Genomic DNA, 26213 nt, shown 5'->3' with positions numbered 1-26213 from the left:
AGGAAATACAGTTTGTTATAATATAATCACCTACTAGAACTCTACATACTAGAACTTGAGGACATCCAATGAATTGAATGGGCAGTTGATTCAGGACAAACAAAAAAAATACTTCTTTACACGAGTGATTAAGATGTGGAATCCACTGCCAAAGGAGGGAGAGATGTCCACCAGCAGAGACGGCTTTAAAAGGGGATTTGACTGGTTTATGGAGGAGAGGTCTAGCAATGGCTACTAGCCATAGTGACTAAATGGAACCTCCATGTTCAGAGGCAGTCAACCTCTGAATCCCAGTGCCAGGAGGCAACTTCAGGGGAAAGCCTCAGCCTCTTTTCCCTGTGTTGACCCTCTAGGGCAGCTGGTTGGCCACTATCTGGACTGGATGGACCACTGGTTTGATCCAGCAGGCCTCTTCTTAAGTTCTTAACAATACCATGATATTCAATTTCAGATTTTTTTTTTAAAAGCCTCACCCCACAACTTCTTTCGATGTGGGAGGGGTGATGGGGGCATGGAAAATCTGAAATTACCCACCCACGGGGCACCCTTCCAAGCCATCTGACAGCAATGCTGGTTTTGTGAACCTGGGCAGATCATGAGAGGGAGGGCAGGAAGGGTTACGTCAGTGCTTAGTTCTCATGGCCGTGTCTTACATGCTCAGGGTAATGCCGATTGCCACTTTGGGGTCAGGTAGCAATTTTCCCCGAGCCAGTTCGGTTAGGGATCCTGATGGTATTTTGCCATCTTCCGGGCATGGACAGCCACGGACATTTATTTCATAACGTTTTGTGGACTATGCTTGTAAAAATACTGATAACTGTATAATATAGTAATAACTCTGTATATAAATAATAGAAGTTCAACCTATGTAGTTTGATTGTATTTGATTTGAATGTATTTGACTTCTACAAGTATACCCTGAAGGTTTCTAAGGGTTCCCCTTTCTTGCATTTGGTTATTGAGACCTTCCCCTCTGTGATTATTGTGATCTTCTGGGCCTGGAGCAGGGGGCACTGGGGGTCGGGAGGGGGAGGTAGACGTGAATTTCCAGCATTGTGCAGGGGGTTGGGCTAGATGACCCTGGGGATGCCTTCCAACCCTATGATTCTACGATTCTTCCTCCGCGTCACTCAGTATTGCCTGCTCTGACTGGCAAAAGCTTTCCGAGGACTCGGGCAGAGAACGGTCTTCCCTGCACTTCCCACATGACAGCTCCCCTAGCCGACAATTCTGGAGAGGAAATCCAACTGGGACCTTCTGCAAACCAAGCGAGGATGCTATTAATGCACCCCTCCCTCCATGGCAATGTGTCAATTTCTGTTGCAAGGAAGGGAGAGGAGAAAGCTGGCACGCTGGCCCTGCTCCCTACCGCTATCTGTAATGGAGCAAGCAACTCTGCTCCCAGCCAGTGAACAGCCGTATCCCTCGGGCGCTTTCCTGCAGTTTCTTGAGCCCAGTGGCCTACGGAGAGGGGTGTGGAAGAAACCCCCATTTGGGCTGGAGCTTCTCAGCCGTTCATCTGCTTCTGAGTACATTTTTCTGCCTCTCGGCAGCCGGTGCCCACAGAGCTGGCAGGGAGCCCTGGCGAGGCAGGATGGCTGCAATTATGGCCGAGAGAGGCATTTTGGGAACGGAGCCAGGAGATGGCCAAGCCAGGTGTCCTTTTCAGACGGAGACCACAAACAGCCTCTAAAAGCCCTTTTGGTAGGGCTAAGAGGATTTCCCTCCTGCTGTTCTTTTATTGCATTTTAAGAATCTGTGCGGCCCAGCGTTCTCGTCCTCTGGAATTTCAGTTTAACAAGAGGAGAATTTCTAAAATTAATCCCAGAATCGGAGCCTTCTCCATTTGCTGCAGTTTTCAATTCCTTCAGCTTGTTTGCTTCTCAGCGAGCGCCAAGCGACAGGCAGCCTCCTATGGGCACCAGGGGCTATCAATCCTCCAGGCGTTGCAAAGGCAAAAACCAGGCAAGGGTCAAACAGCAATTGGGATCTGGTAGTCTAGAAGCCGGGCCAGGCTGACCACAAGACAAACCTAGGCAATTGCCTGAGGCATCAGATAAGCCCTCTGTACTAGCTTGAAGGGAAGCTTGGAGTTAACTGGCTTCTATTATCTGTTAACTCTTGTCTCCTCTAGCTGCCGTGATGGAGCATGGTGAAGAGGTTATCTATTTTTCTTTTTATATTGTTTATTTTGAGTGCCCCAAGTAAAATGTTCATTCTAGACTTTTCCTATTTCCTCTCTGTTGAATAGGAGTGTGTGACAAAGTCATAGGCCGTTTCCACACGTCCTTAAAGGGACGTCCCACTCACCGAACGCTGGCGGCTTTCCTCCTTGACTCGACTTTTCAGTGCCTTTCCGGGGACCGTGGAGAAGTGCGTTCCCAGAAAAGGAGCAGAAAAAACGGAAGCCAAACAGCATGCAACCATTCTGAAAATGGAGACGTTTGGAGTCAAGGGGGAAAGCCGTCAGTATTCGGTGAGTGGGCTGTCTCTTTAAGGACGTGTGGAAACAGCCATAGTTCGTCTAGGGTGCCAAAAAAGCCCTTTGGATCTGCCCTTCCTGGCTGTAACGATGCCTCTGCTTCTTGGCATAGTTGTGGCTGGATAGTGATCATATCCAAAGCAAGAACCAGAAAGAGCCCAGGAAGTGAGTGTGTCAAGACTGACCTGAGTTCGATCCTGGCGGAAGCTGGGTTCAGGTAGCCGGCTCAATGCTGACTCAGCCTTCCATCCTGCTCAAGGTTGACTCAGCCTTCCATCCTTCCAAGGTCGGTAAAATGAGTACCCAGTTTCCTGGGGGTAAAGTGTAGATGACTGGGGAAGGCAATGGCAAACCACCCCGTAAAAAGTCTGCCAAGAAAACGTCGTGATGCGACGTTCCCCCATGGGTCAGCAATGACTTGGTGCTTGCACAGGGGTATTAAGTACTGGGGTGGCTCTTAAGTGATTTCAGCCAGGCAGTGAGTTCAGCTCATAGTATATGTTTATTGGTACAAGACGAAGAACAACCTGGCTCCCGAGGGAGCCACATATATATATACTCCCAACTCCACCCCATTTCCGTAACTGCCCAATAAGAACACAGGCACTAGGATCCTTCATTTGCATGCACTAAACAAAAGGCAACATGTTTACTTGATTGCAATTGGCCCACATCCAGGGGAAACGATTGGTTGCTGATATCCCCATTTCTAATAGGATTGGCTACCTGAGGAGCCCTGTTTCCCTCGGAGCTAGCCCAATACATAACAGGGCTACCGTTACCTTTACCTTACCTGAACAGAAGAGATCAGAGATTGAACTGGGGGCCTCCTATATGCACCGTACATCCTCTGCTACTCACTAATACCCTCCTTGTGTTTTTGGGATGTCAAATTTGGACTGCCATTTTCAGAACATTTTTGTGTTTATTTCACAGTTTTAAAATCTCAGAATACCAGCCACTTACAATCTGTTTTTCTCATTGAGACTCAAGGCGGATTACATGGTATAAATCAATATGATCAATGGCTGGGACATTCAAACAGGCAATACAATCGGGAGTAAGTTGCGGAAAATGAAAACACGCAGAAAATCTAATGAAGAGTTGGAACAATGCTGAACTAAAACATAAGCGTTTTGACATGACATATTAAACGACGCGGAAATTCCTGCTAAAAAAAATATTATTGTGTACAAATGTAAAAATCATATATATGGCAATGGAGTGTCTTGTCATTTACCTTCTCGATGGGTTATATTTTTCATTTATTCTTTTATGAATGCCTATTTTGCATGCAGCAGAATGGAAATCAGACAGAGAGAGAAAGAGAGAGAGAGCATACTTGGCCCTCTCTGTTTAGTAGTAAAGCATCTGCTTTGCATGTAGAAGGTCCCAGGTTCAATCCCCGACATCTCCAGTTAAAATGGTCAATTAGCAGGTGATGGAGAAGACCTTGGAGAGCCATTGCCAGAATGGCAAACAAGAATGGCCTTGCTGCACCGTGGGTCTGAGTCAGTGGAAGGCCGTAGAAAAGAAGAGCAAGAGGCCAGTAGCACCTATAAGACTAACAAAATTCGTGGTAGGGTAAGAGCTTTTGTGAACCACAGCTCACTTCTACAGATACCAGAGTGGAAGGCAGCTTCATATGTTCACGGTAAGAGAGTATTTAAAAAATGGGACCCATTTCCTGCTGTCTGAAGACTCCATTCTCCCCCTCTCGGAACTCGGCCGTCGCATCCTGCTCCAGTTATTCACCGGACCCAAGATGGGCCTGTAGCTTCATCGGAAGATACCAAATGAAGACAAACTCCCAGCGGTTGTAGCACATTGGTGGTGAAAGTATGGTGGTGGAGAGTGCTGACAAGTCATAGCTGACTTATGGTGACTCCTGGTGGGGTTTTCATGGCAAACGACGGACAGAGGTGGTTTGCCATTGCCTGCCTCTGCAGCCCTGGTCTTCGTTGCAGGTCTCCCATCCAATTACTAACCAAGGCCAACCCTGCTTAGCTTCTGAGATCTGATGAGATGGGGCTTGCCTGGGCTATCCAAGTCAGGGCGGTAGTGAGGGTAAGGTGCCCATTCAGCGCTTTCCTGCTCGAGCAGTTTTTTGGTGGCAGATGGCTTCCCCCATGAGGAAGAGAGGGCACAGGGCACAATGGAGCATGCCCAGTCCTTCTGATAGCCCCAGGAAGTAGTTGAGAGCCTCTTGCAAATGGCAACTAGGGCGAAGCAGCTGTTCCTGAACCAGAGTCTTCAAGATCATAGCCACTCCATATGGTGCCCAGAAGAGGTAAAAAAGCCAGGTGAGGTCGATATGCGGGCGCCGGTTGCATTCACAGCACCTCGAAGTTAGCTTGGCCAAACCCAGGAACACAGGGAGGAGAAGAAAATCAGCCAGGCAGATGATGGTGTGGGCCATGGACCAGGGGTACAGCTTGGCTTCGGAGCTCAGGGCACAAACAGCCCATTTTCCATCACCTGAATTGCTGATCATGGCAGTGGGCACTGAGAACAAGAACCCCACGAGCCAGAGTGCCATGGGAAACAGCCAACTGGGGGAAGCCCGGAGAAGGAGACATGAGTTCCCGGCCACCGACAGCCCCTGAGCAAAGAGGGCCCCGTACCGCATCACATGAGCTGTCTTGCAAAAGGTGTCCCCAAACCTCCACTCCACCGCAAAAGCTGGCAAGCTGACGGCAAAGATGCCAGCGGCCACCGTCATTAAGGAGAGAACGGTTTTGCTCGGGCCGTGTTGATCCCAAAGGCGGGGGAACTTGGCCAGGGCCACGCCAAGGGCCACGTTGCTCAGCAGTCCTAGGATGCTCAGTGTTATCAGGAACGCTGGAACGTGGTCTTCGAAGACAGAGCAGTAATGGTCGTGGCATGGTTCAGGAAGGGTACTGTTGGTGTACTCATCAAGGTACGAGTAATTCTGCTCGTAGAACAGCAGTAGGTCCTCAAGCTCTGCGATGTCCAGGCTTAAGCCTTGGTCCTAAAAAAGAGGGGAGACAAAACAGAGAATTAAGATGTCCACCCCATAGGTTGGTTTTCATACTCTAAGGCAGGGGCCCCCAATGTATTTGAGCCTGTGGACATCTTTGGAATTCTGAAACGGAATGGTGGGCTCAGCCATAAAATGGCTGCCGCTGGAGGCGGAGCCACTGCAAAATGGTTGCTGCAGGAGGTGGAGCCAACCACAAAATGGTTGCCACAGAGGCAGAGCCACATACACACCCAGAGAAAGTTTAAGAATGGGAAGGAAGACAGATAATTTTAAAAATATACTAGGAAAGGGGAATGAGAGACTAAAATCCAGCACTGTGGTGGCAGCTGCCACCAAAGGAACATTATTTTAATCTGCACAACCAATCAGATCTTCAGTGGCCAATCAGAAGTCCAGGCTTGCTCCCGCCCCCAGGCTTTGCCAGCTCCAGCCCCCTCTCCCCACTGCTTACCTGGATGGTGTGGGTAGTGGGACAGAGGAGAAGTGGGGAGAAGCAAGCCAGGATGCAGGGTGAGGACACAGGTGCCCATATGCACCCCTGTCACCAACCAATTATGTCATTTCCACCGAGATCCAGAAGTGATGGGTCATGTCAAGGCCGATTCTTTAACCACTGGCCCTGGTGCAGCCTGTTGCTTCCACATCGCTCTGTAAATGATGTTATTTTTTGACAGCACGGGTGCAAGTGCGCACTTTGCACATACATGTGCATAACTGCCTACTGCCCCACCACCACTCAGCCCCCTGGTTTGCCCTTGGGAGGAACTGGCAATCCTTCAGAGGCCTGCTGCACAAGAGCCCCATCCACTTTCTGAAAACATTTGGCAGGTGCCAGGTCAGGTCTCAGGTTGCACCATGGCAGCCACGTTGGGGGACTAGGCTTGCCAGGGGCGTGTCAGTTATGGTCAAACTCTCGCCGGTTTGCCTGTCAATCGCAGGAGATCAGCAGGCCACCTGGCAAGTGCCTGCCATCAGCAGGCAGCCCAGGCAGATGGCCATGCATGCTCCCACGCCCTGTGCAATGATGTTGCTTCCGGTTACAATGATGGCATCGCATGGAGAGCCAATTCTTTAAGGATCAGCCCCAAATGCTATGATTCTTAAAGAACCAACCGTGGTACAAAGTGTCAGACTCTGGATGATAGACTACAGCAGACAGATCCCTGGTTCACTGTAGCAAGACACAGGTTCTTGCTTAAATGACTTTTATTCAGAAATCAGTTCTTTCCATAATCAGAACCCACGGTCTACTTAGGAGTAAGTAAGCACCTAAGCAGTTCTAGTAGAAAGTTGACCAGAATGGCTACATTAATTACATCCCTTTTCTACCCATGCTCCTTCCCCCTCCCAATTTCCAAAAAAATTTCCCAAGCATATGCCAGATGGTCCACCCTAAATTGTTAACACTCTTGAGCAAGGCCAGTTCAAGGTTTTGGGGGGGCCCTGGGCACAGAGAATGCCCAGGGCCCCTCTCCCCCACCTGCACACCACCAGTCCCCCGCTCATGCCTCCATTCGGACCCACCACCCACATGCCGCCCCTGTGTCTGTGTATCCTCCTGCTGGCCAAGCTCACAGCCACCTGTACTGCCTGCATGCCTTCCCCCGACTGCCCAGAGCAGCACATGCAGCCAGGAATACTGGTGGCAGAACTCTTGCAGGGGACTGGGCAGGGAGGGGCGGAAGCCAGAAGGCAGGGGAGATGCACGGGCTGCGGACTGATGGCAGTGGACCCTGCCAGAAGACTTGGGCAATGATAGCTGACTCATCTCAGAGTATGCTGGTGCCAGCTAAGCTTGCCAGGTCCCCTCACCTTCCCTGTGTGGTGGGGTGTCCTGCACTCACCTTCTCTCAGTCCCTCCCATGCCTGCATGATGACGTCACTTCCGGTGACATCACTTTGAAGGCACAGCGTGAGAGCTCTCTTGGGGTGTGTGTGTAATGATATTACTTCCGGGAAGTGATGTCATACCACCCTGGGAGCGTGCCCAGGAGGTCTGTTCCCATGCCTTTCCCCCTTGCCAGCCAGGTGAGTGGAGGCGGGGTGTGTGGAGGGCGGGTGTGGGGTATCCCTAACATGTCACCCTAATGCCAGCCTTGCTCCTGAGGATGAGACCTGGAGACATTGAGGGTGGGAGGTTGTCTGGGAACTATATTGCTTAGCAGATCAGAGGCAGAGGTTGATAGGTTGGGAGGCAAGGCCTAGTAGCACATGAGGGTTGCCAGTCCCCTGCTGGGGGTGGAGGATGCCCTGCCTCCCCCCCTCGCCCTCGCTTACCTGGCCAGTGGGAGGGAATGCACCTCCCAGGGTTCACTCCCGGGCTGCGAGGCGTGCTCCTGGGCCCAATCCATACTGACTTGGCCCGAATTGGGCCCAAATCGGCATGGATTGGGCCGCTGGTGCTCCCATGCTCTGCAGCGGCCCAATCTGGACCGAATAGGCCCAATTTGGGCCCAATTCGGGCCGATCATGTGCAACTCACATGATAACGTTACTTCCCTTGAGTGACATCCTTGCACAGGCTGGGAGCACGTGCAACCAGTGAAGAACAGGCAAGTGCCAGGCCTCCCACCTCCAGCCTGGGGAGTAGGGGGACCTGACAACCCTAAGCACGTGGGTGGGGGTACAGAGTAGGGTTGTTGGGCCTCAGGTGGACTTGGGGGATCCCCTGCTCCCAGACCCCATCCCCTGTCACTGCTCACTTGGCTGGTGGTGTGAAAAGGCACAGGAATGGGCCTCCTAGGGCGCGCTCCAGGCACTGCATGATGATATCACTCTCAGGAGTAAAGTCATCGTGCAAAACCTAGGGAGTGCGCCCATGCTTCTTGCTGGGCTCTTTGGGGCCCCAAACAGACTGATTATTTAAGAATTGCCCCTGTGCAAAGAGTGGCCTGTGCAATGAGGTCACTCCTGGACAGGGGTGGCGCAAGGGTTTGCGGCGCTCGCGGCTGGCCGGCTGGGCGGGCGCTCTCCCCACACGCGCGCAAGCGTGCATGCACCAGCCTGCATGATATTGTCATGTGTGATGTCATCACGGGAGCGTGCACGCCGCTGCTGGCCCAATCGCTGTGGCGGGTGGCCTCTGAGCTCTCCCGCTCGGTTGCCTGCGCCACCGCAGATGCCTGCCTTCTGAGAAGTGAGTGCTGGTCCCCCATCCTGCCAGGAGAGTTAGGGGACCTGGCCACCCCAGTACAGGGTGGCATATGGGAAGTCAGGGGAGGAGCTTTGCTGTGCCTTGATAAACATAGGGGTGGAGCTAATAGCCAGGAAGAAAGCCGCCTATGTCCCTTGATTCTGGACCCTCTTCCTGAGATTTTACTCCTTCTGAGATGACCCTGAGAAAAAGACCAAGCCCTCCCAAAACCTGAGATCCTCTAAAGTTTTCAGCTTGCAAGTTCTGTTGCTACAGAAACCATTCACATGTGAAACCTCAAGATTCGTAACTGGGAGACTGATAGATGAACCTAGAATTTGACTTTAAAGTGTCACTCTGAGCCGCAGCCCTGAGACAGTTGAAGAAAATTTTTATCTCCCCCCACCCCCATTCTTCTTTGCGCATTTTAATGCCAAACATATTCCAAGTGTTTTCCGAGTGCCCAAATGTTTGATATCCATTTGACAACTGATACTTTATTTTGATATTTTATCACTGAGACTTGGCTCACTGGATTGTTGACATGGAATGCCACTTTACTTTCGATGGAAGAAAGTTGCAAACATTTTTGTAGTTTGATGTTTGCTGGAAAGAAGCAGGTCTTGAGAAGGGATTTAAAGAAAGGGAGATAGCTTGGTGGAAGGGAATTTTGGGTGGGGGGCATGTAAACCCAAAACATTTTTGGGTGGGGCAATTCTCTTAGCAGATATTCACTAAATATAATCCAGGTTTATATTCTAAATGGAATCCCCCCATGTTCCAACCAATGCTCTCTCACTATCTCTTCTCCATTGCCATTCAAAAAGATTAATATGAATTTTTTTGTATTTGTATTTGTGAAATGTTTTCTTATTGGGATTAGTATGGTATATAGGCAGGGAGTAGGGTTGCAAAGTTGAGCCTACATCACTGCATCACTTCTGGGTACAACCCGGAAGTGACAAAAGGTAACTCTAGGAATCGCTGAAAACTCTATGGTAAAACATTGCAGTTTTTTCTTGTTTCTCCTAGCAGGCAATGGGACATGCCAGCAGGAAGCATTCCACCATAGCAGAAGGCCTGGCAAGCCTAGCAGGGTCTTAGGGTTGCCAACCTCCAGGTGGGGATTGGGGAATCTTCTGGAATTACAGTGATCTCCAGACCACAGAGGTCAGTTCCCCTTGAGAAAATGGCAGCTTTGGAGGTTGAGCTCTATAGCATTATACCCTGCTGAGATCTCTCCCCTCTTCAAAACTTGCTCTTTCCAGGTTCCAACCCCCAAATCTCCAGAAATTTCCCCAATCTGGAGCTGGCAGCTCTAAGCGGGGAGCTTCTACGTTATGTCTTGGTCCTGACTGTGCTAAGGTTCTATTTCCTTACTCCCTCTTAAAGCAAATTCAGAGGTTGCGTTCCCATACAGAGAAATCACAAAATAAATATACATATCCTGAAACTAATATCACAGTGTGCAATGCCTTGGGAAGCAATGTAAAGTCACCAGATCAAAAGGGCGTCTGATCAGTTACTTACTACAAACGAGAAGATGTTATGGGAAATGGATGACATCGTCGCCATTGAACTGGCCGTTTCTAGGCAAATGGAACATCTGAATTAGAGTTGTCACTTGATACAAATGTAAGAGTTCAGAGAAGGCAATAGTTTTTGAGGGGTGGGTGGTTAAGGATAGCAACATTTCTCAGGGTGGACCCACACATTGCTAAATTGTTGTGAGATTTCACCTAAAACAATTTGGAGCAGGTTTTAGGAGCAAGATCTCTGAAGGAATCTGGAGAAGAGCCATATTTCTCTCTGTCTGGCATCCCTTCCAGACTGTTCTCTGTTCCTACATTCTCAAGATCCATAAAACTTTGGGGACAGTTTCTGTTGAAAGGATGGGGGGGGGGGGTTGAAGGGAGGAGAGATGAATAAACTGCCATGGGATGGATTTATGGGCTGTTTATGGGAGGCTCTGCATTCAATTTTGGCTTGTCATATTTGCCCAAAGTTATTGCGTTTGGAAAGGGGACGTCTGCTGCTCTGGCTCGAAAGGTAGCACCACAGATTTCTGTGCTCATAGCTTTTGATTTAACTTTTGAGTTGTTCATTTTATCCCACTCTGAGAGAGAATCGACAACCAAAACCTTTCTGAGATGCAAACGGGTCCTTCTTGAGTAGTCTTAAACTGTCTTCAATCAAAGACTAGCATTTTGTCCCTAAAACTGAAAGGAGGCTGGAGATGGAGAATTCCCTGGCACCGAAGCCCTGTTCACATCTTACTCATGTACATTCCGGAACTGGGGACCAAAACCTGGATAAATGTGGGTTTTAAATCACAACACTCAGCTGTGCATGCAATCGATGTAAAATGAGAATTATCTTACTATATAATTCTGTAAGCGGGTTTCCGACGACTCACCTTGATTCCACAGCGCAGGCAAAATTGCGCACCCCTAGCGTGGATGAAAGGTGAGTCTTCATGGCTGGTCTGCCGCCTGCCCTCCTCCCTGCACCTCTGGGCATCTGATGTAGGAGCACCTTGGTGAGCTGCCGGCCACCCTCCCCGGCCCTGTTTTAGCGGGGTAAGGGCCAGGAAGGGCCAGCCACCTGCCACCCTCCCCTGCCCACTTGAGCTGGGCAAGGGATGGGAAGCGCGAGCTGCCCACTACCCTCCCCTGCCTGCTTGAGCTGGGCAAGGGACGGGAAGGGCGAGCTGCCCACCACCCTCTCTGGTCCTGCTTGAGCTGGGCAAGGGACGGGAAGGGCGAGCTGCCCGCCGGCCTCCCCAGCCCCACATGAGACGCGGACAGGCAAGAAGGGCAAGGCACTCGTTGCCCTCCGAAGCCCTGCTTGAGCTGGGGAGGAGAGGGTGAGCCCCCTCCCGATCCCCAGGTTCCCCCATCAGCCCTCCCCAGCCCCACTTGAGCTGGGCAAGGGGCAGGAGGGGCAAGCTGCTGGCCACCCTCAGCAGCCCTGTTTGAGCCGGCGGGGGGAGAGAAGGGTGAGCCACCTGCCGACCTCCAAAGCCACGGTCCTCAGCTCCCCCTCCGTCAGTCCTCCTCAGCCCTCACTTGCCAGCCCTCCCTTGCCTGCCAGCCATCCCCAGCCCCCAACTCTCAGCCCCCCAGCTCCCCCTCCGTCCTCCTCATCCTCTACCTCTCAGCCTCCCCAGCCTGTCGCACCTGCCAGCCCTCCCCAGCCCCCCTCCGCCTGCCACCCCTTCCCAGCTTTCTACAGCCCATTGTATTTTTGCCTACAATGGGCTTTTTTGCTAGTCTATATATATATAAAGACAAGTGTCCTAAGAACATAAGAACATAAGAACATAAGCAAAGCCATGTTGGATCAGGCCAGTGGCCCATCCAGTCCAACATTCTGTCACACACAGTGGCTAGAAATCCAGTGCCATCTAAAGGACTGTCAGTGAGGCCAGGACACCAGAAGCCCTCCCACTGCCTTCCTTCCAGCACCAAGACAACAGAGCACCACCTCCCCACAAAGAGAATACCATCTATCTCCTGTGGCTAATAGCCACTGATGGACCTCTGCTCCATATATTTGTCCAGTCCCCTCTTGAAGCTGGCAATGCTTGTAGCTGCCACCACCTCCTGTGGCAACGAATTCCATGTGTTTATCACCCTTTGTGTAAAGTAGTATTTTCTTCTATCTGTTCTAACCCGACTGCTCAATAATTTCATAGAGTGCCCACGAGTTCTTGTATTGTGAGAAAGGGAGAAAAACACATCTTTCTCTACCTTCTCTAACCCGTGCATTATCTTGTAAACCTCTATCATGTCTCCCCTCAGTCGTCTTTTCTCCAGGCTAAAGAGCCCCAAGCGCCTCAATCTTTCCTCATAGGGAAAGTGTTCCAACCCTTTAATCATTTTAGTTGCCCTTCTCTGTACTTTTTCCAGTGCTATGATATCTTTTTTAAGGTGTGGCGACCAGAACTGTACACAGTACTCCAAATGAGGCCTCACCATCGATTTATACAGAGGCATTATGATACCGGCTGATTTGTTTTCAATCCCTTTCCTAATAACCCCTAGCATAGCATTAGCTTTTTTTATGGCAGTCGCACACTGTGCTGACGTTTTTAGTGAGTTATCTATCATGACTCCAAGATCTCTCTCTTGGTCAGTCTCCGCCAGTTCAGACCCCATCAACTTGTATTTATATTTTGGATTTTTGGTTCCAATGTGCATTACTTTGCACTTGGCTACATTGAACCTCATTTGCCACATGGATGCCCACTCTTCTAGCCTCGACAGATCCCTTTGGAGTGCCTCACAATCCTCTCTGGCTTTCACCACCCTGAACAATTTCGTGTCATCTGCAAATTTAGCCACTTCACTGCTTAATCCCAATTCCAAATCATTAATAAACAAGTTAAAAAGCATTGGACCCAATACCGACCCCTGTGGCACCCCACTGCTCACCACCCTCCACTGTGAGAAGTGCCCGTTTATACTCACTCTCTGTTTCCTATTAATTAGCCAGTTTTCGATCCACAAGAGGACTTGGCCCTTTATCCCATAGCTACTGAGCTTACTTAGGAGCCTTTGATGAGGAACTTTGTCAAAAGCTTTCTGGAAGTCAAGATAAACAATATCTATCGGGTCTCCCTTGTCCACTTGTTTGTTCACTCCCTCAAAGAACTCTAACAGATTGGTGAGACAAGATCTTCCCTTACAGAACCCATGCTGAGTTTTCCTCATCAGCTTTTGGTCATCAATGTGCCCACTAATTTTATTTTTGATAATAGTTTCCACCAACTTACCCGGTATTGACGTCAGGCTGACTGGCCTGTAATTTCCCGGATCTCCCCTGGAACCTTTTTTAAAGATGGGGACAACATTAGCTACCTTCCAGTCCTCAGGAACAGATGCAGAGTTTAATGACAGATTACATATTTTTGTGAGGAGATCTACAAGTTCACACTTGAGTTCTTTCAGAACTCTTGGATGTATGCCATCTGGGCCCGGTGATTTATCAGTTTTTAAATTATCTAGCAGTCGCATAACCTCCTCTCTCGTCACCTCAATGTGACTCAGGTCTTTCAAAACCCCTCCCAAAGTCAGTGCTTCCGGAGTGGGCATGCACTTCTTATCTTCCACAGTGAAGACAGAAGCAAAGAACGCATTCAGCTTCTCGGCCATTTCCCTATCACCCTTTAGTAATCCTTTTACGCCTTGGTCATCCAAGGGCCCCACTGCCTCCCTAGCTGGTTTCCTACTTCTAATATATTTAAAGAATTGTTTATTGTTTTTCTTTATGTTCTTTGCAATATGCTCCTCATATTCCCTTTTTGCCTGTCTGATCACAGACTTGCACTTTTTTTGCCACAGCTTATGCTCCTTTTTATCAACCTCACTCCGACTAGTTTTCCACTGCCTAAAAGAATCCTTTTTACCTTTTACAGCTTCTATTACATTGCTTGTTAACCATGCTGGCCTTTTCCTAAACCTATTTGTGCCTTTCCTAACCAGCGGTATATATTTAATTTGAGCTTCCAGGATTGTAGTTTTAAATAGTCTCCAAGATTCCCCAAGTGTTTTGACCTTTTTTACTTTCCCTTTCAGTTTCTTCTTCACATACCCCCTCATCTCAGAAAAGTTACCCCTTTTGAAGTTAAACAAGGCTGTGTTGGTCTTATTTGGCAATTTCCTATTTATACATATGTTGTACTCAATAACATTATGGTCACTGTTCCCAAGTGGTGCAATCACATTTACATCTCTCACCAGGTCTTCAGCATTACTGAGGACCAAATCCAGGATCACCTCTCCCCTAGTAGGTTCTGTAACCATCTGTTCCATAGCACAGTCATTGAGACAGTCTAGAAACTCACTTTCTCTCCCCCGATTCGAACACCCATTGGCCCAGTCAATGTGTGGGTAGTTAAAATCACCCATTACAACACAGTTTTTTTGTTTAGCAGTCATCTTTAATCCTGTCATCATTTTATAATCCTCCTCTATTTTCTGATCTGGAGGGCGATAACAAACTCCCACAGTTAAGTTTCCATTTGGGCCCGTAATTTCAACCCATAGCATTTCCAGAAGCGAATCTAATTCAGTTACCTTCTCAATCTTACTGGAATGTATACCTTCTCTGACATATAGAGCCACCCCACCACCAACCCTTCCCTCCCTATCCTTCCGATATAATTTATATCCAGGAATCACCGTGTCCCACTGATTTTCCTCATCCCACCAAGTTTCTGATATGCCCACAATGTCTATGGATTCGCCCAACACTAAACATTCCAGCTCCCCAATTTTACCTCGGACACTTCTAGCATTTGTATATAAACACCTGTCCTGACTGACTCATTAATGCCCAGCCCAAACCCCTGGACCTAGAAACATGAAATTTGGGGAGAACATTCCTTTCATGATGGAAACACTCACTAAGAAGGGATTTTAAGAAATTTGTCCCCTAAGGGGATAAAAAGGGGTAAAATGTGTTTTCCCAAAGGGATACAGATTCCCTGTATGGCTGGCATTATACTGCCTGCTTGCACCCCCGCCCACTGCCAGCTTGGCCACTCTTCCCTGATTGGGCCAGCCTTTCAAGGTCATTTGCATATGTGGGCTGATTGGGGCTCACAACATTCCATACTTCATCCCCACCCCCAAAGACAGTTGGAATACAGAGGTCATTTGCATATGCGGCCTGACTAGTCCTCATTCCTCACATTGTAAACAGTCTGCAGTTGCTATTAGGAGTCATTGAATGTGTCCTGAGGTAAAATGTGCTGGAAGAGGTGGATTCAATGGTGTCCCTTTCCTCAGGTTTCAGAGGGGGACAAACCAAAGAGTTAGAAAAATAGAGAGTTCAGAACACTCTGTTTACTGTTTACTGCTCTGACTGTCCTTTGATATGTAGATTGCTATTCTCAGGATTTCCTCCTCCTGACTTCTTCCCTCTTACTTCTTCTCTTCCTGGCTTTGTTCCAGGAAACACCTCTTTCCTTCTCCTCCCTCCATCTTGGCAGCATGGATGCAGGCCTTGTCCTAGCATCCATATCCATCCTTAGACTAGAAAGGTAGTTAGAATCTGTCTCTTTTCCTTTCCTATCAGAGTATGGAGTCCCTACAATAAAGAACTCTCATATCTTTTCTAAATATAAGCAAGTGTATGCCTTTTATTATTTTCATTCCTGCACACACATCAGCCAGCAGAACGAGCTCACAACCACCCATAATCACTCTTCCTATGCCAAACAATAGACTCTGCTAATGACCCAAACATGGAATCCTTTAATTAGGTTTTTGGGGCCTACACAACAATTTATTTATCAAAATGCACCTCCCAGTCTTCCCCTCACTTGGGTTGCCAATCTCCCTGGGGGGCCAGGCTTTCCTGTGTGGCTGGCAGGCTCCTGCCTGCTTGCACCTCCCTCTCTTTGATTGGTCATCTGTGGAACTCTGAGGTAAAAATCAGGTAAAGGAAACTACAGACAGTTGAAGAAAGATGGCACAAGACTCCTGATTAGAGGTTTTATATAAAAGTCAGTATGGCAACTGAGTTTTTAAATGTTCATGGGGAGATGGTGCACGACCTCTCTAGGGGCCATTTCGATGTGAACCTCGATGCAAATTGAATTTAAAGTAGTTAAATAACATAGCGAGGCATGAGTATCAAGCTAGGTCAAGTATAAAGAAAAATCAAGTGTACACCAAATGGATGGTGTTTGCATTCAGTGTAACTTGTGAACGCTGCTCAAGAGAAGAAATCGGAGGGAGAGCTGAGAGAAGAGAGAGGGGTAGATATTCTCAATCCTTCCAGTTTACCAAGCAGTTGAAAAATCGATAAGGGAGATGATGAAATCTGTTTTGTGTTTTGGACTGTGTAAGGAAGATTGGGACGCATGTTTGTACGTGTGACTGTTTGACACCTCAAGGCGCAGTAGATCTCTGAGTGCCTAAAGGACAGCGCAGAAGGACACACCCAGCCAGCATGAGAATTAACTTCCCTGCCTCCAGTTCCCTTTCCCAACTTTATGCCTCCCCTAGTCAGGCAGCCGCTGTGAATTAATGGAGATTTATTCCCCCCCCCCTCCTCACCTTTTCTTAAACAGGTTTTATTGTCTGGGTGTTGTGTTTACTACGTGTCAGGCAGTTTCTGAAATTGGCAAGGTGGTGTTGGAGCTTAGAGGCTCTTCAGAGCAGGGGGGAACTCAGTGTTGGCAAATGTGTGGAGGGGAAAGATTAAGTGTGACAGAGCAAGCTAACAGCTTGTTGTTTATTTTGGCAAAAATGAGAATGGCGTCTCTTGACAATGTCAGCAGTAGGGAGGACTTGATTGGTCACAAGACAGCCTGTGGTGATGATGTCATTTGGTTGGGCCAGATCAGACTACCTCACCAGTTCACAGACGGATGAAATCCAGTAAGGAGTGGGGCCTAGTCTGAGGCCAGAGATCCTTTGGAGTCAGGAGGTGGAGTGAACAGAAAATGTTGTTCATCTAATGTGCACAGTTATTCTAAGTGTCTCCACCATGGCACCTTCCACCACTGCCAGCTCTCTACTGCTCTGCCCACTTTCACAGTGAGAGAAAATGGAGGATGGAGATGTTGTCACAGAAGTAGTGGCATAACTTCTGGCCACTGTACATGACATTCTAGCAATTTACCCAATCTCTGTGGTCTTTACCATAGAGATTGAGGGAATTCCTAGAGAGCAGCATGAGATGATGATATCACTTCCTGGTTTTTGTCGGGAAGTAAGTTCACCGACCAGCACAACACTCCTTCTCCCCATGCCCCACCTCCAAAAGTCCCCACGATTGCCAAGCATAGGGCTGGCACTCCTAATTCTTTCACGCAAGCAAAAAGCAAGAACTACAAAGGCATAGAATTCAAGCAACTGACCCTCTTGGGTAATTCTTTAAACAACTGCTTGGTGGTGGTGTACCAAAGAAAGAGTGACAGAACAACCCCTCTGAGAGTCAGGTGAGATGGGAAAGCATCAGTTCACCAACTAGAGAGTCAGACCGTTCGCTGGGTACCTAGACACCCCAGAGGGCGGAATGGAGCACCACTTGCGAGTTCTGCCACATCACCCAATTCCTTTAGAGTCACCTACCCATCAAGAATTACCACGAAGGGTTTCAGGTTCAGCAGATGTAGCTTGGTGGAGGACTGAAACCCTGGCCAACAAAGTGGCAAATGTGAAACCTTGATTTTTAGGACTGTGTACCAGTTGTTGATAGAACATACTTTTTATTTCTGAGGTTTTCTTTTTGAAAAAAAAACATTTCCTCAGAGAAGAGCACTGCTCAAAACTCGGGCACGTTCGATAATTTATAAATATAATCATTTCCCTCCCGTGTCCTTGATATCTTTCCTTGTGTGAAAGAAAATGAAGTTGTTAGCTAAGTCCCCTGAGGTTAAGATAAAATCAGAGATTTGAAGAGAGAGATGTGGCAGCAGTCGACGCCAGATCCTTCCGTGGACAGCGTGCATCCGAGTTCTCGCCTTCCCTTCTCTCTCAGTTCTTGTATCCTGTTATTTCTCTGCCCATGATCTTTGCTCTTGTGGCTCCACCATTCTCAGCTGTTGCCTGTGGGCCAAGCTACAAGTGATGAATGACACTTGAACGGCAAGTGAACAGATTTATGTGTATTACTCCCTGTTCACTTGCGCTCCACTTGATCGCTCAAGTGGAGCGCAAGTAGAGCGCAAGTGAACAGGGAGGAATACAAGTGAGTCTGTTCACTCGTCGTTCAAGTGTCATCCATCACTTGTAGCTTGGCCCTTAGTCGGCTCCATCCCTTTTCCTGGAAAAGCCTCCCAGAACATCTTTGAGATGCCTCATCTCACCACCCCCATCTCTACTCAAAACCTTCCATTTCTGTTAAGCCTGGGCCACAACCCCTTAATCCCCCTCCTTCCTGCAGCTAATCGTAACTCACAGGCCAATTCACGCCTCTGTGTGCCTGCTCCGCAAGCAACAGTTTTAATCGCCAGTGCCTACAGGATGGGAAAGTTGCTTCAAACCGGCATGCTTTCTCCTATTTTCCTGTGATTTGGGAGGGAGAATCTCTTGATTGACAAGTGAAATCCATGAGAATTTTATTCAGGTTGGAAAAAGGGAGAGTCACCCCCATAATTACGTTCCCTATCAAAATCCATGGAAACATCGGCAGGATTGATGTCCTAATATAAGTAGTTTCCACTCCAATATTAAAAAAAAAAAGTCTCCACTTTGAAAATGACAAATGACCGGCCCCCCCCGCCCCCCCCCACAAGGCAATATCTGAGGCTTCGTTTTGACACGGCAAATGTACTCTTGCATGAGACTTCGTATTCATGCAGCCCCTAGAAGAACTGAGCTGCGAGCTGTGCGAATGTCATCTGCTGTGATGCACAGGTCAAAGGTCAGCAACTCCTCCACTTCCTGTGAGGTCACATCCTCTCACCAAAATTCAAGTTTTAAGTTTTCCACCTCCCCTCTGCTGAACTTCTCACCCACGTTACATCATTTGTGTTCTGTATGTGAACAGAAATAATTGTGTTAGTATAATGATTTGCTATCTGATTATTTTCCATCCAATCTAAGAAAACTGCTGAAATGCTAGGAAAAGTGGAAGGCAGCAGGAAAAGAGGAAGATCTAAAACAAGGTGGCTTGACTCAATAAAAGAAGCCATGTCCTCCAGTTTGCAGGATCTGAGTAGGTCTGTTAGTGATAGAACATTTGGGAGGTCTTTCATTCATAGGGTCGCCATAGGTCAGAAACGACTTGACGGCACATAACACACACATAATTATTTCCGATCCGATTACTTTCCATTCAAGCTAAGAAAACTGCTCAAATGCTCTTCAGGATTCCCCCCTCCCAGTGTTAAAGGGAAAAATCCAATCTACCCCGAAGACCCATAGGAAGATGCTAGCCAACAGCAATCACACTAGGAATGTCAATCTCAAGGTCACGCCTGGAGATTCCCATAATTATGGCAGATTTCCATACCACAGAGATCAATTCCTCTAGAGCAGATGTCACCTTTGGCATCACATCTCTACTGATCTACCTTTCTTTCCCAAATTCTACCTTCCCCAGTCTCCAACCACAAATTTCCCTACCTGGAGCTGGTGATCTTAGGTCCCACGTCCTCTCAGTCCCCAACTGGCCTCTGGCCTTCAGTTGATAATCAGTTTCTCCCAGAATCTACGGTATATCATGGAAGAAATGGAAGTCCTAGATCATCAATCGTCTGTAGCTGCTCTAGGACTTCTGTTTCTCCCAGGCTCTGTGGAATAACATAGATTCTGCCCTCTGATGCTTTCATTTCCTCCCAGGGAATGGTCTCTGTAGTGTGGAGATTTGTTGTAATTCTGGGAGAACTCCAGGCTCCACTTTGAGACTGGTAACCCTAGTTTTCATTGGATGCATTTTTGTTTCACCCATCTTTTTTCTTCCATGTGTTCCCGATCCATTCATTTAGACACCACTTTTATGCCATATTAATAATGCATTGAATATCATGGATCCTTTCTATTAATATTAGCACCTTCCCCACAGTTCGAGGATCCTTGATGTCCCCAGCTGTCTTCTTGCTTTAAAGGAAAGTTTTTTGCAAGAGGGAAATGGCTGTCATTAACGCAACTGAGGTCTGCAGGATCCAAACAGCCATTTATAAGCAATTGACACAAAACAGGCGTCCTCCCCCCGCCTTGCCAAAGGAAATGAAATTATATTATTTCTATTGAATTTCATTAGTACGGTCAGATAAAAATAGGCTCATCTGGTTTCAGCCTGAGCAGGGAGAGCCCAAATCAGAGACTGGAACTGTTGAAACCATTTGGCCGCAAAGTCCGGTAATCGGTAGCATCTTTAACCCAGGGCTCTTTGCAAGTGAGAAGCCCTCCCTCTCTAGACTCCGTCTGGCATAATGACAGTTATTTTGCACCAATCAAATAAAACCTGCCAGTGGAGCTGGTCTTTTGTATATGAAGTAGCATCGCTTGCAAATGTTGCTGAAAAAAGGAGGGAGGGCTTTTTGTCAAAGCTGTTTGCTGCCCGAACGATGTCCGTATAATAGCATAATTTTCTATATTGATATTCTCGTTTTTATAGATTGATAGTCCAGCCTCTTTTGTGGGTTTTCTGGTTAGTTTATATAAATATTGTAATTTCCAAGCAGCTTCAGCGGGAGATATTTCTCTCTCTATCTCCCTCGTAACATGTAAAATATCCACTTAAAACTCAATTTAAAAACACTAAATCATCCCAAATGCTATAATCTTGGCCCTCTGCCACTTTAAACCTCCCCTCCCTTCAAAACCAATCCCAGTTTAAAGGGTTTTCAATGCTTCCTAAAGATGTTCGGGTTTTTGAGTTGTCTGAATTATTGTTATTATTATTGGTACCGAGTCATCAGTGTACTGTATAACCGTAGGGATAGGAGAATGAGCTTTTAACAAGAAGTCCCCAGTACCATTTATTTATTTGTTTCATTTATCATCCACCATTTTCACTGAGAGTCACAGTGGATTACAAAATATATATTCAAAAAATTTAAATCAAAGAGTATAAGGCATCCAATGAACAATGCGATAGAACCGGGAATACGAATTACAAAAATGATACGAACAGAAAATTGTTTAAGGCAAGATATACAAAACAGCCTCCTCTTGATACACACATTAACGTGGTGAGAGCAACACTATCAGGAGCGAATACTCGATCAAAGCTGAGACACCGGACTAAGATGGCCTCACCCCTTTTGGGAATCAACGGTCGCATAAGCAGAAGAGAATAAATAGTTCCAGTTGTGATGGGGACAGAGGAATCTTTGAAGGGCAGCTACTGGGCAGCAGCAGTAGTGGAAGGGGACACTGGTGGAGGATCTCTCACAAACAACAGCAGTGTCACTTCAGCTAATCCTGGTTAGTACTGCACGGAAGGCGGCAATGGTAAACCACTTCTGACCATCTCTTACCTTCAAAACCTTATAATGAGACAATCCCAAATGAAAGACGTTATAGTGCTGGAAGACAGGTCCCCCCAGGTCAGATGGTACTCAACTGGCTACTGGGGAAGGGCAAAGGACAAGTATGAACAGCGCTGCTCTTAATGATGGGACGCGATTAAAGCCAAAAGGATGGCTGATGTGAATAGAAGCAAAAGGAAAGTCCAAAACTGTGTGACCCATATAATAGGAACATGGAATGTGAGAAGTATGAATTAAAGTAAGCTCGAAATCGTAAAATGAGAAATGGGGTATTTAAACATTGCAATCCTGGGTGCGAATGAATTGAAGTGGAATGATTAGGACATTTTCAGTCAAGAAATTATGAAGTGTTTTACTCCACAAAAGACGAACGCAGAAGAAACGGTGTCGCTTTAATAGTGAGGCGAGATGTAGCACAAGCAGTCAAGAAGACCTATAATGCAAAGACTGACTTCATGGTAGGCCCAGGGCTCATTTCGAGGGGGAACACACAGGAATGCAGTTCCGGCAGTTCCCCAAAGAGGTCACATGTCAGGTGGCCCCGCCCACCTGACTCTCAGCCATTTTGGGCCCTTTTTGGCCTGGATTGGGGGCGAAACGGCCTGGATGGGCCTCTGACAGGTGGTGGATCACTCTCCCGCTCATCAGCGGCCTGATCCTGACCATTTCGGGCCCCTTTTCAGCCATTTTTAGCCCCTTTTTGCCATTTTGGGCTCAATTTTGGCCCTGAATGGCCAGGATTGGTTCCAAAACATCCAGGATAGGTGATGTCAGGGGGTGTGACATATGCAAATCAGTTATGCCAATGACACACTTCCGGTGATGGCAAGAGGCGTGGCATATGCTAATGAGTCATGCTAATGAATTATGCTAATGAGTTCCTCCAGCTCTTTTTCTACGAAATGACCCCTGGGTAGGCCTAACAACATTACTATCATTGAAGACTATGCCTCAAGTCCAAATGCTGAAGAGTAAGAAACTGAAAGCTTCTATGCAAGAGTCCAAAGAAGACTGGACACGCTAAACAAGATGTGCTGATAATCATAGGTGACTGGAATGGAAAAGTAGGAGACAAAGCAGAATCAAACATTGTCAGAATATTTGGACCAGGATTACGAGATGAAGCAGGAGAGTGAGTCACAGAATTCTGAGAAGCCAATAATTTGTTCATTGAAAATACATGCTTCGAGCCACCTAAGAGACTATTATATACATGGAAACCACCAAATGGCCAATACAGAAACCAAGTAGATTACATAACTGGCAGTCGAAGATGGAGAAGCTCTATTCCGTCTGCTAAAACAAGACCAGAAGCTTGACCGCAAATTATCAGTATCAAAAATTAGATAAAGCTGAAGAGAAATATTAAAAGAATCATAGTGACCAGCAGGGCTGGAACCATCGTTTTTCAATCAAATGTCACTCAAATCGGAGCAGAGTGTCTTCTGCCTGTCCTTCTAAGCACCTTCAAGTTTCAAGCAAATGGAGCGAAGCATTGGAATTCTAGGGGTCCCTGAGCTAGCCCCTCCCTCGCTGTTGTTGGGCTTTCATTATTCCTTATGGGCAACTTCCAGGGAGTCTGGAGTCATTCTTTTCAATGAAATGTTACCAGAATTGCTGCTGAGTGTCTTATTTCTGTCCTTCAAAGAACCCCCAAGCTTCAAGCAAATTGGGCAAAGCATTTGAATTCTACCGACCCCTGAGCATGCCCCCCCACAGCAATAATTACTCTTTCCTTATTCTCTCAGGGGACCTCTGGGGCAGAATGGAATAATTTTTCAGCAAAATATCACCAATATTGCATCTTCTGCCTGTCCTTCAAAGAAGCCCCAATTTTCAAGCAACTTGGACAAACTGTTCGAATTCTGGGGGTTCCGGAGAATGCCCCCCCCCACCATTAGACTTCTACTTTCACGAGGAAAAAAGTTTATTTCCAGCCCACAAGGAGAGGGGAAGGGGGAAGGAAGGGGATGGTGGAGCTCTTTTTGGGATTGGCTGGGAGTGCTCTTTGCTCCTCCTTTGCAATGATCTGATTGGAAGAGAGAAATACTGATTCAAAATGAAATGCGAGCTTATGCTGCATTGCTGGTAAACTGAAACTCGGGAAAAAAATTCACCCAGAGTGTGGGGTGGGGTGGGGAGGGGTGGGGAGGGAGAGAATGGCAAAGTTCCTCTCACCCAGCAATCTTTGAAAACTTTTATTTTAAGACCGGGCAGGTTCCACCCAGAATGAGGGGACAGGTGAACTAAAGGCTTGCTCCCATAGACTACACTAGAAAAATGCTTCTAACCTAGGCCGTTTCCACATGGCTTACCTTGTTTCAGAAAACAGCAAAATCTTGTGCGAAATCGTGCGAGAAGATGCTGTTAGCGCGTCTTATCACGTTATTTCGCATGATAACAGTGTCTTCTCGCGTGATTTCGCGCGAGATTTCGCTGTTTTCCGAAACAAGGTAGGCCGTGTGGAAACAGCCCTTATTTCACTTGTGTTTTCAACCTTCCTCTCCACAGCAATCTCAAGTGACTCTTAAAACTAAAGTTCCCAGGAAACATTACACCACCCAACACTTGAAAGACCCGTGCCAGATGTCTTGTGTAGGTAGACTCTCAGAGACCGATTCCCATAGAAAAGAATGGGTTGGATCCTGTGGAGGATTTCCACAGAGGGAAGGGGGAAGATTTTCTTCAATTATGTCTGACGACCAGTTCCCCCTTCATGTTGTTCTTGGGTGTCCCCTTGCCCCCAGAGGCAGCATTTCGGAGGGCATTTGGGGTTTCAGTGGGAGCAGGGACTCCAAAATGTTTCACTCCGCTGAACTGATATTTTTGACAGGATCCATGCTAACGAACAGACACAAATCGGAAACCAATGGGAAAACCTTTCAATCTCTGTTGCTGATCTAAAACTCACTGTCCCCCCACCCATGAAGTTCAAAGGGACCTTCCAGGGGAAAATCCGCTGGATTAGAATTTATTCAGACATTTAATTGTATTTCCTGAGGCTTGAACAACGACTAAGGCTTTCTCAGCCATTATGGATGTTAATCGGCTTAACAAATCCAGGGAGACGACGTTATCACCAATTACTGTGACTGTCAGTGGTTGCCGATTTTCTTGATTACATTTGAATTTCATGTAATGTCACACCCTGTACTTCTGGCACATTCTGGCCGCTTTACCTTGCTGGTTATAATTCCCCCTTCCCCCTGCTATCAGCCACCTGACATCTGCCTCATGCATCTGGCAGGCGGGCTCTAGTCCATGAAATCGGATGCTGGAGTGGCTACAAACAAAATGCCCCAAGACCCCTCTTTATTCTTTTTGGTGAACTGGAACTGTTGGTACACGTGGGAGAAAGAATGAAGTTTAATCCATAGTGCGCAATTGGGTGGGGTGGTGTTTGCCTGCTTTTCTTTCTCTCTTTCTCTTTTTAAAAACCCAGAAAATTCATGAAAGGGACCTGGCCATATCCCTCAGGGGGCAGCCCCCACTTGTGACTGTAGTTCTGAAGCAAAGAGACCCCCAGACTCACCACAAAAAAGCAATTCCCCATGGCTTGCGCTGCGCACCATGCGTGGCTGCGTCTAGCAAAGGCTCTGCTCCTCAGATCCAACTGGCTCCGAGAGGCTGCCTAGGAGTGTTCTTAGAAGATAAGAGAGGCAGCAAATTCGGCTTTATATTTTTTTAAAAGTGAAAATGAGAAACACACACTCATTTTCTCCTTTGAGACATGGGAGGCAGGAAATGGTCTCTCCTGCTGGGAAGTGTTGAACAGTTTGCGGGGGTCAGAAGGAGGGGGACAGGGAGGGGGACACTTTGCAAAGACACCTTTTGGGTGGGGGATACCCTTCCACGAGGTGGGGGAGAGCCAGTTTGGTGTAGTGGTTAAGAGCGTGGGACTCTAATCTGGAGGACTGGGTTTGATTCCCCACTCCTCCACTTGAAGCCAGCTGGGTGACCTTGGGTCAGTCACAGCTCTCTCAGAGCTCTCTCAGCCCCACCCACCTCACAGGGTGTTTTGTTGTGGGGATAATAATAACATACTTTGTAAACTGCTCTGAGTGGGTGTTAAGTCGTCCTGAAGGGCGGTATATGAATCGAATGTTGTTGTTGTTGTTATTCTTACCTCACAGGTGTTCGGAACATGGAATACTAGCCCAAGAAAGACCTCTCAAGTGCCTTCCTCTATGAAGCTTTCAACTTCGATTTGATGGTCGCAGGTCTGCTCACTGGATTTCTTGGACAAACAGAAAGGTTGCCAGCCTCCAGGTGAGGCCTGGAGATCTCCCAAAACTACAACTGATCGCCAATCTGCAGAGATCAGTTCCCTTGGAGAAAATGGCTGCGTGGGTGGCCTCCATGGTATCACATCTCTGCTGCACTCCTTCCCTAGAAATCCCAGGTGCCCACCAGTGGTGGGCAATCTCCCAGCAGTTTAACTCTTTCCCAGCCAGTCGCTGGCAACCAGTGGGAAGGCTGCCCAGAGATCACTCACCACCAGCAGACAGCCCAGGAGCATGTGCGGTCCACGAACTCCCAGTGGACGTGATGATTTCACTTCCAGAAGTGACCTTGTAGCACTGGCTTCAGGAGAGCTTTCACACTTCCTTTGGGGCAGATCCTCAAAGAATTAGCC

The 26213-nt window shown here is 47.6% G+C and overlaps 1 protein-coding gene across 1 annotated transcript; it reads right to left on the bottom strand.

Moving 5' to 3' along the window:
• Positions 1-3395: 3395 nt before the first annotated feature.
• On the bottom strand, positions 3396-25190 carry ACKR1 (atypical chemokine receptor 1 (Duffy blood group)). The gene is made up of 2 exons (XM_054993647.1): positions 25110-25190; positions 3396-5474 (listed from the first exon to the last, which is right to left on the bottom strand). The coding sequence occupies exons 1-2, from the start codon at positions 25128-25130 to the stop codon at positions 4563-4565; spliced, it is 933 nt and encodes a 310-aa protein (XP_054849622.1). The 5' UTR covers positions 25131-25190; the 3' UTR covers positions 3396-4562.
• Between the last annotated feature and the right edge of the window lie 1023 nt (positions 25191-26213).

Source organism: Eublepharis macularius, chromosome 1 (assembly GCF_028583425.1).
Source record: "Eublepharis macularius isolate TG4126 chromosome 1, MPM_Emac_v1.0, whole genome shotgun sequence".
Classification (NCBI taxonomy): Eukaryota; Metazoa; Chordata; class Lepidosauria; order Squamata; family Eublepharidae; genus Eublepharis; species Eublepharis macularius.
Note: the sequence above shows the minus strand (reverse complement) of the source record. Positions and strands in the feature narration are given on the sequence as shown.